General features: G+C 41.0%; 1 protein-coding gene across 2 annotated transcripts; it reads left to right on the top strand.

The window, feature by feature from the left end:
- Nucleotides 1–588: 588 nt before the first annotated feature.
- On the top strand, nucleotides 589–9,617 carry clic1 (chloride intracellular channel 1). 2 transcript variants are annotated; one of them, XM_048229968.1, is made up of 7 exons: nucleotides 589–665; nucleotides 4,205–4,268; nucleotides 5,458–5,567; nucleotides 6,499–6,624; nucleotides 6,751–6,857; nucleotides 7,095–7,276; nucleotides 7,485–9,617. In XM_048229968.1, exons 2-7 carry the CDS (start codon nucleotides 4,230–4,232, stop codon nucleotides 7,644–7,646), a joined length of 726 nt encoding a protein of 241 aa, XP_048085925.1. In that variant the 5' UTR covers nucleotides 589–665; nucleotides 4,205–4,229; the 3' UTR covers nucleotides 7,647–9,617. The 2 variants fall into 2 exon arrangements, with proteins under 2 accessions (XP_048085925.1, XP_048085924.1); XM_048229967.1 differs by lacking the exon at nucleotides 589–665 and adding an exon at nucleotides 3,624–4,055.
- The last annotated feature ends 922 nt before the right edge of the window (nucleotides 9,618–10,539 follow it).

Here is a 10,539-nt window from a genome sequence, read left to right as displayed (position 1 = left end):
ACACACAAGGATATATTTTTTTTTATAGAACACCATCTCATCTCTCTCCATTCCTTTCTTCCTCCCTAGCTGAAGCCTTGCAATGTGAGCAGTGCAGTATTGGGGTTTTGGGGAGATGTCTCTTTCCAGATCAGGTGAACTGTCATGAGTCTTCACCCAACTGCTACACTGGAGAAGCACGTAAGCATGACCTAGTCAGCACAAATCTGGGATGTCCCCACAAACTGACGTTGACAACCTATCTCTCCCAGCTCATTACTTCAATTTACATGTGTGCCTGTAAAACTATTAAATCATGTTCCATTAAAGATGGCAAACTAGAATCATTGTATTCTAGAATAGAATACAAGTATTTTAGAATTTATTTACTAGAATACTTGTATTTGTACCACGTAAACTATTAAAAAGTTACATACAGTAGCCTACCATATAAACTACACCCACTGTCTAAATTAATTGTGTACACTGGACTCTGAAAAAGCATCTGTCTCTCTCTAACTCTCTCTCTCTCTCTCCCTTTAGAGTTCAATGCCACAGGATTCCTGAAGCTCCACACACGCGGGTGTCTCGATGCTGACCTGTGCAATCAGACCATCACAGGCACCATCCTGGGAGCCGGCTTCACCTCCTCCTTCAGCTGCTGCTCCACGGACCTGTGCAATGGAGCAAGTGCCCTTCACACACCACTGTTTTCCTTGACTCTTAGCGCCGCCCTAGTGGCCATGGCTCACTGGCTCAGATAGATTCCTTTAGATCAGGGGTGTCAAACATAAGGCTCAGGAGCCAGATCAGTCCTGCCAGCAGGTTTCATATGTCCCCCCAGAGGTTTTGGGTAGGAAGGGAAAAATTAGAAAGAAAATATATTCACATGAAGCTGTTTTCAACAATTTGTATTTAGCAATTTCTGTGATAGATTAATTAAACCTAGCACTACAAACCTTTGTCAGAAAGGCAGAGGCCAAAAAAACTGACTTGTAAGTAGGATGTTTCAAGAGAGAACAAGCAGGATATGATGTCAGTAGATGATTTGTACTTGTTTGCTAATAAGTGGGTATAAAGGGATATCATCAAACAACACTCTGATACCAATGCAGAGTTTTGAAAATGACCATGACAACAAATCCGGCCCAACCAAGAGTGAAATACTGAATTATATTACAAATATAAAGCTGTAGATGCTCACTTGGACTGTTGTTACCCACATTAATTTTGTTTGAACTAAAAGTATTACTGTAACTTTGTTAAAATTTACTGTATTAATGACCCCATCCAAAATCAAAAATATATTGGTTCTTTTATTGTTCAATATAAGACTAACCTGCTTGGGACAAATCTTGATATTTCTTTAGATGAAACAATAATCACACCAGACCTTTAAAACAACTTTTGCCAACTTTTACTCCTACGCTGAATGTAATTTCACTGATTTTTAGTAAAGATTTACTTATTCCATTAGCAGCAAGATGCTTACTGGATCATTTAAAGCTGAGTGCACTAATGTTGATGCTATGCTATGCCGTTTCTAAAGATTACTCTTCATTTTATTTTGGCAATATATAGACTGCCATTATGAAGCATGATTCAAGAGGGCAACAGCTGAGGGCTTTTAAAATGTTCATACGACCGTGTAACTGTGTGGGACACTAGCCTACACTAAATTTGTTTTCGCCATGCCTTGTGGTTTTGCGTTTTCAATACGTCACCATGAAGACCTGACACTGAAGTGTGTAGACTAAAGTTAAATAGCTACTGCAAACTTTAAAATAATGGACTCAGAGAAGCCCCACCCAGTTGACAACTGCAGAACTATGGCGCCATCTAGGGCCTACAGTAGGCTTAACACAAGAAGAAGGCGCTGTATGATTTCACTGAATTAAATGATCAATGAAAATAAAGATATATAAGATATATATAAATAAAGATATATACGTTCAAGGCATTATATCACATTACTTGTAGGCTATAAAAGCCAGATCTGTTGGTAAGGTTCAGAGGAAGCTTCTTGTCACCCTACTGAACTAGCTCTACATCCCAGTGACAACCAACCAAGCCCCCCCACCCGATGCTTCTTGCCTGTGCCTGTTCAGGTGTCCACGACCATGGCAAACATGACAGGGACAAGTTTGTCCCCGACAATTGTACCCTATCCCACCCATTTGTTCTATTTATACAAATGCACATAATCTGTAATAATCTGTAATTACTCTTATAAATAGCCATTTTCTACTAGCCTAGAAATCTAGACACACCCTAGTGGCAGCTTAACATAATGATTGATGGCAGAGTTGCAACGGTTTGGCTTGAATTCCCTGCTACTTGAAAACAAAGAAGATGGATGTTGCTGTTGGCGAACAGTGTGACACGAGTTAAGCTTTTAAGTTGGCAAAAGTTTGAACTAGCCAACTAGCTCTGCTGGTGGGAAAACGCATGGGACTGATAGCGCTGTCCTATTGCGTGCAGAGAGAGTTTGAAAGACAACCGACCCTACATTTTAATGTGGGTCTGGCTCGTCAGGCTAATTTTCTACTGCTCTCCATACTATTCATCCTGCACATACACTAATTCTTACTACTCTTATAATGTTACTGTTTCTGCACTACAATGGTATTGTTACCACACTGCACATAGCTGTGGTAGACTGAGTACAGTTGAGACACTTTTTGCCCACACAAAATCAAACAAAAAATAGATACTGAAAAGAAGTGGTTTTCCACACGACATTCCACATGCCATTTCCTTAGCTTGTAGACTAAAATAGTATCAATCAATAATACCCATAAGTAGTTTATATTTTCCACAATTAGCTCATAAAAAACATAAGGTGCATTTTTTGTCTTGACTGTGTCTCAACTACCCTATAGATACAGTTGAGACACCCACCAAGTCATTCATTTCATTTAAATTAGCGTTGGTTAAAAGGAGTACATCATGAACAAAATGTGACACAGGAACAGATATGGCGTATAGCCTACAAATGGAATGTTCAAGTAATAACACAATCCAATGTGTGTCTCAATTGTCCCCCGCTGACCACCTCACACATTTCTCTAGATTTTGCAACCTTACATGACACAATGCTATAAAATATGCCAGTTTTTAGGACACAGAATAATGTTTGTAATTATACTAGTTACGTTTAACAGTAACATAAGTGTAATGAGCTATTCATTGTCGAAGGTGCATGGTGAAGTGAAATTCTTACTTTGGAAAACAAACATTTGCCGATATCCTTGGATGGGAGATACTTGTGTCGTTCAAATTTTCCATGATCAAAGAGGGCACTAATACGCATGTGCATAGCAAAAATCACAACTTGGACTTGCTGTGCAAGCAAGATATTTAAGGTATCTCAACTGTACACATGTCTCAACTGTACTCAGTCTACCCTACATACTAGTGTACATATCTATATGGTTATACTGAATATCCACATTTATTCTATTTTTCTTAATTCTGTTAATACACTGCATGTATCTATATTATTCTTACTACTATTATATTGTTACTGCTACTGTATCTGTAAATGTTGTTCATACATTGTTCAAATTACATAGCCATATTTAGCCTATTCTGCCCATATTTAATTTATATTACTCTAAACCTAATTTAATTTATATTACTCTAAACATACAACACTATACACGGCACTATACGTTATTAATGGTCGTTTACAGTGTCATTTCACGTATATTCACTTACTTGGCTTAGTGAAGGCTATGTTTAGGCCTGTAGCTTAATTAAATCTAACTCGGAATTCAATTAGGCTTTTGTGTGCATCACTGAGCTTGCGTAGGGCCCTCGCTCGCTCGGCGCGACAGGAAATGGGGGAATGACTGTTGCTTCTGCTGAATTTGTGAGAGGGAGGGAAATGGGCTAAATAAGGCGTATTACGACGAATTCAGCCGATCATCTTCTAAAATCCCTCCAGGCGCAAATTTGGACGTATTGTCACGTTGTTGCCTTTCATCTGTCTGTCGTTGCTTTCTCTTTTGCCTATTGTCTTGCTGCTGCACATTGCGGAAGATTGCACAGCACACCCTTATCCCCGCCTAAGGGTAGGTGAAGCGTTTTTTCACTGTCAAAGACTGTCAAATGAACAGGGTGCATCTCTGTGTAGTGTTCCCTTTCTGCTCGGACTGTTTTATGGAAATACTGTTACCGCACTACAACTCTAATAAGAATACTGTTCTGCCTTTTCCCAAAGTTGCGTAAAAGTGTGACGAGACACCATGAGCGACGACCAACCTCAAGTTGAACTCTTTGTGAAGGTAAGAAGCATGACAAATTGAAGTCGAAAACTGTAGCCTAAGTTGATATGGCGGCCATTACTTTGTAACTTGTTAATTACCACTGCCAAGATTACGTCATGGTAGCATGGTGGATGAAGATGTGACTGTTGATCAGTTAGGCATACAGTGTTGTGAGATTAGTCTGTTTACCTTGGCGTTTTATAAACATGATAAGTTATCTTCACATTATCGGGATGTTGCATACATCTTTTGAACACATTGACATGTTTAAACTGTTCCACACGGTGACTTCGGGTCGCTTTGACTCAGAGTCTTTTCTGTGGTATGAGGACCAGTGTCTTTGTGTTTGCATTGTGTTTATTTGATGTATTTACAGGCTGGATATGCCTTGCCAGAAGTTCAGATGGATTTTGTAGTCTATTTATAGTATCTTATGGCTTGGGCGTTGTCGTTCGCGTGGAAAAGCGAAATATATAGTTCCGGCGTCCAAAGTCCACTGTCTGAAAAATTATATTTTTGAATCATTTTCTTAACACATAAAGCTTCTTTGTCGCGATTCGCCTCTACACCCTGATTTCCGGTCTCCTGCCATATGGCCCAACCTGCTCCTGCTACGGTTCAGCAGGGAGGAAACGGACACAACCCCCAACTAGTCTAGGTGGCCTCTAAAAAAATAGAGACGCGCCCCTAAATTAATCGCATTAAGACATGGGCAACGTCTGCTTTAGAACACCAAGGCCATTAGACAAATAGAAAGCTCAAGGTCCATCTAATTAGATGAGTAATGAATCTAAATTATGTAGAATAACTTGGTCTGATTTCATTATGTAAGTTAGGCATACAAATGTGTTGAGTATTTCTGAAATTCAACTTTCACATAACTGTTAAAGGTAGGCTACAATCTGTAATTCATGGTCATTTCAGTGCTCTGTAAATGGTAAACGAACATAACAAACCCAGCCAATCAACAAGGTGTCAGGAGTGTGGAGGGAAAGTATGTAATTTGATTGGCTGCTGTGCTCAAACATCAGCAACCTTGAGATTTGATATTCTGTACCACGGTGAAACCGAACTGTTGACTTTACTCTAACAGGGTTGTGCTCACTGAGGAGTATGTTTACGTGTTGTTCAAAGCAAATTTCTTTTTGCCAATGGCTTGGCTCCACTTTACCAATACTGTAGATGTCAATACCTCTCTGCTCTCCAGGCTGGCAGCGATGGCCAGAGCATCGGCAACTGTCCATTCTCCCAGCGACTCTTCATGGTGCTGTGGCTGAAAGGGGTCACCTTCAACGTCACCACCGTAGACATGAGGAGGTCAGCACACAGTAACACATAGGCATACAGTCAGTGACTGGCCAGTGAAGAGCAGTGGCTGACCCAGAGTGGTGCACTACAAAAGGAAGGTACTGGCTTATGCTGGCAACTTCAGGAGTAGCCACTGATCTCTAAAGAATACTGCACTGAGTATTGTTTCAAATGTGATGCGTTCTTTTGAGAAAAGTGGTCACTCTTGAAGCTACCTGGATAAGCCAGTAATCTCGCTTTGTAGTAGCCTTCATCCCTCAAGTCAGCTGTTGTCAGGGTAGCTTGTTTGACTTATTTGACAGTTTTTTATAGGACATGTGTCCATATAGCGTTTTTCTATAGCTGAAATTTGCTGGTAGGAGAATGCTGGAGATGGCTGGTTTGTTTGTTTCTATGACATAACATCTTGACAACCAATTACCACCGTCATTGTATGATAGATTAGCATTGTCCCTTTGTGATGATGCAAGTGCCTTTCAGAAAAGTTTTTTAGCCGGAAGCACTGGGAGCAGCCGCACCAAAAAAGGCAGAGCACTCGGAATCAAGATACTGGGTGCAGTGCTTTTATCTTTAGGCACTCTCATCTTATAAAAAAATAAAACACAGAAAAATAAAACGCTATATGGACACACAACCTTCATTAGTCTGTAGCTGAGTATTAACATCTGCATCCATGTCTTGAGCATACATATATTATTGGCCCACAAAAGCGGCGAAGAGGTGTTTGGTGAAACCAAATATTCTGTGATTGTCAGTCATACTGGAATCTACAATATGTATTGTTTAGTCAAGCCAGAAATAATATTATGCAGGGAAGAGGTCAATGTCAGTCAACAAAGTGTAGCACTGATGATTTGGTCAGTTGGTGTATCTTGCAAGCTGCTTTTGCATCCTCAGACATTAAGACATCTGTTCTCAATGCCCTCTCTGCTGTGTGCAGAAAGCCAGAGATCCTGAAAGACCTGGCCCCCGGTGCTCAGCCGCCCTTCCTGCTGTATGGGACGGAGGTGAAGACCGACACCAACAAGATCGAGGAGTTCCTGGAGGACAACCTCTGCCCCCCAAAGTACACTACTCCATTCAGTCATTCTGTCATTTAGTCATTTAATCATTCATGCATTGACCATGACCAACATGATTACCCATGATTCCCTTCTCCCCAATCTTTGTCAATACCCCCATCCCATCTCAGGTACCCCCGGCTAGCAGCCCACAACCCAGAATCTAACGGCGCCGGTGTGGACGTCTTTGCCAAGTTCTCTGCCTACGTCAAGAACTCCAACCCTGGTCTGAATGATAGTAAGTGAAGTGTCACTACACGTTCAAAGCCAGGGAGGGGGAAACAAGTGTGAAAACCATGTGTGGTGTGGTTAACCATATCTGACAAACCTGTGATTAAACCTTACAATATGAACAATGAGTTGCCAAGTCAATCCTGTCAGGTTTTAGTAGGTTTATTCTTGCCTGGCCCTTTGGGTAAAATACCCCCCCTTTCGGTGTCTTACTCTTTCACATCTCTGTCTCCGTCTCTGTCAGATCTCGAGAAAGGCCTACTGAAGGCGCTGAAGAAGTTAGACGACTACCTTGGCTCTCCACTTCCTGACGAAATTGATGAGAACAGCGCAGATGAGGTCACATCCTCTTCACGCCCCTTCCTCGACGGTCAAGACCTCACTCTGGCAGACTGCAACCTGCTTCCTAAGCTGCACATTGTCAAGGTGAAGAGACTATTTAGTTTACCTTATAGTCAAGGGCAAATTCTGTCTGATAAGGGTTGCATATTAAACACCCAAATTACTATACTTTGAAAGCAATATTTGTTATAGTTATTTTACGATGTGAATGTTAGCTTCTCTCAAACAAGTGCTTTATCATAGATAACTTCACTCCTTTGTGATATGACTCCTTGATCTCCTCTGTCTGCAGGTGGTGTGTTTGAAATACAGAAACTTCTCCATCCCGCGTTCCCTGGCCAACCTGTGGCGGTACTTGGACGCGGCGTACGCCAGAGAAGAGTTCTCCTCCACTTGCCCCACCGACCCCGAGATCCACTTCGCTTATGCCTCAGTGGCCAAAGCTCTCAAGTAGGCTGAAGATGGGATCAGACAGGACACAGAAACACACACACACACACACACAAACACACACACACTAAAATATACACACATAATAACAACCCCTTACTCACTCATATATTTGTACATAGACATAAATTTTAAAAACTTCAAAGGTCTAACAAAGGCAGGTCTAACAAAGGGGACACATTTCAGATCTCATGTGCAGGGCTCAATTGAAAATGTGTTTTGCATGTGAAGGCTATTTTATATGCTACACACACACACACACACACACACACACCTACAGATAATGTGTAATGTATATTTCTCGGTTCATTTGTTTATGTCATGTAAATCATTTGCCAGTCTAATTTCTCTCTCTCTCCACTAAAGTACTAAAGAGAGAAGGGACTTCCCTCCTGGTCCAGGCGTCTCAGGTCAAGCAAATCTCACTTTCACTTTCATAGACTTGTGTAAGCATAGCTCGGGCTTAATCTAACAGTGCATGGCCAGCTCTAAATGACTATTGCGTTTCCTGGATTGTTTGTCAAATGTGTCCTTGGTGTAACCTTTGAAGACACATATTTTGTCTAATGTTTTAAAAACAAGGTCATTCATATCATTTCCCTGTATGCAAATGAAGATATTTGTCAATGTCCTTGAGAACCAGGCATACGGGTCAGGCATGTGCACACGCCTATTCATAAGCAGGAACACACACACACACACAGACACACACAAACATGGAAACTCTTTGTTGCAAGTTTGTAGCCTACACACCGTGATGCATAGGACCTCTTTCACTTCCTATTTGTGTAGTGTAGGTGTTTATTTATTCACATCTGCTGGTTAAAGCAGTTAGCGCTCCTAAACTGGTCCCTAGGAAGAAGGCAAAGGCTAACGCTAGCCGCTTATGATGGGGCGTAACCATGAGCAGGCAACCACAGGAAGCTATTGCCACAGACCTTGGCTTCCTTTTTCTGTTCTCTAAACCTCACCCCATTCTCTGTCAAATGGCAGTGAAGGACTATTCATGCATAAACAACTTTTAATGCATATTTCAGATGTCAGTCAATCAAACCATACACATGACAAGAGCAAAAACTAATAGCTTAGTGTGCAAGCAAGGGCCCCTACCGTAAATATTCCATCCAATCTAGTTAGCTTAATAGGCTAAAAACCCTTCAATCCCCTGCCTCTCCTTACTACCTAGACACACTGTTAGGTGCCTTTAGATTAACCCTGAAGCTGGAACTGTGCCAGTGACTCAGAGTGTCTGTTGCTTTTTTTAAACTGGCGTAGCTGTCCAATGAGTGATTTGCAGGTCTTTACCGTTAAGGACGGTTGTGACTAGATATAACCCCCTCCCATCAGGTAAATATAAAGGTCTTTGGAAGCAGTATCACCTAAGTGCACCTCACAACATCATTATGGAAGAAGGTTTTGAAGTTTGTGACAATTGCCTCTACTTTTTTATCTTGTGTGTGTGTTTGCACTGATTTGAAATGGGAGGTGTATTTGTCAGTTTAAGTTTAAAATGTTAAAATTGGTTTAAGCCTTTTGCTTGTTTGATGCACCATTCCAAGTAGCCAATTTTTACCAATGAAATCATGACTGAATTAAATTATTATTTAATATATCTTACAAGCAAGAGTAGCCAACATGCACAAATGGACCAAGGTCTGATAAAAAAAAGAAGCAAGGTGTCTTATATGAAGTGGCCTCAATTGTATTTTTTAAAGGACCAAGTTGCTTTTGAGGCGTAATAACTGTATTTGTTAGTACTATTTTACACATTTTAGATGATATCAGGGACTCATATCAATGGCATACACAAACACAGTTGTACTGCATTGAATTAGTATGCTGTAACATAGGTATATGTGATGGATGGCCTGTTGACAATCAAACTCTTGTTTCTAACATTTTTTATATGATCAGATTAATGTAGCTTTTTCATGTGAGGAAATTTCAAAATAAAAACTTTTTGGAGGAAAAACATGTTTGTTTCAGTTTTTATGTCTCTGCTCAGTGGTCAAATGTAAATCCAGCAACAACAGCACAGCACAAAAACAGCTAAAGGCCTACTTCTCTTGTCCACACAGTCCAATGAATCTCAGGTAAGCAGTAGGATAGTTACAGTGGAGCTCAGCCTCAACCACTCACTGTAGCTTTATATACGTAAGCCTGCTTTCCGGAGACAGAGGCAGTACTGAAACCAACTGACTCATTTTTAGCTTCACTGGCTGTGGTCATCAAGGTCGTTGCTTTAGGCCCAAGGCCTGTCTTCACTTCCTCTTATTGTAAGCATGTGCCTATACTCGAGTACTGTATGGGTTTGTGCGCAGCCACTCGTATGTGAACGCACAAGCACGGGAAGCTATGTATATCATTAGTCATCGTTGAAACAATGAACTTGTTTAGCACTGGACCACGTGCAAGCCTCTTTGACAGTGTGTTTATATGACAATGTTAAGCTCTTGGTAACCCCTTTCAGCCACTTCAACCAATAGAATATGCATAAAATAACTATTTGGGGAGGGACATTAGTGCAGATGGGGTTGTAATGCAGATTATGTATCGGATCCGAGTCTACATTGGAATAATCACAGGACATGCATCGAACAAATTCAGTCAGCCTTGTATTTCCTTCTGTGGCCAGGCCATTGCTGGGTACTTTCAAAACCTATGTTAGTGGATCTGAATACCCGAGTGTAGTGAATCGCAATCTTTCACAATCCTTCCGTCTTTTTTAACCCTTACCCAACCCCTTGCGAACATGCTACAGGCAGACTTGCCACAATTTATATTTGTCACTGGCTCTGCCTGTGCCAGACATACGGTTGTGACATCAAAGTACCTACTGAGTTGAGTGTTGAAAGTACATTTTTGGACTCGCCTCTTAACATGATGTCATTTACTCT

Source organism: Alosa alosa, chromosome 20 (assembly GCF_017589495.1).
Source record: "Alosa alosa isolate M-15738 ecotype Scorff River chromosome 20, AALO_Geno_1.1, whole genome shotgun sequence".
Classification (NCBI taxonomy): Eukaryota; Metazoa; Chordata; class Actinopteri; order Clupeiformes; family Clupeidae; genus Alosa; species Alosa alosa.
This window is presented reverse-complemented; position numbering and strand designations above follow the sequence as displayed.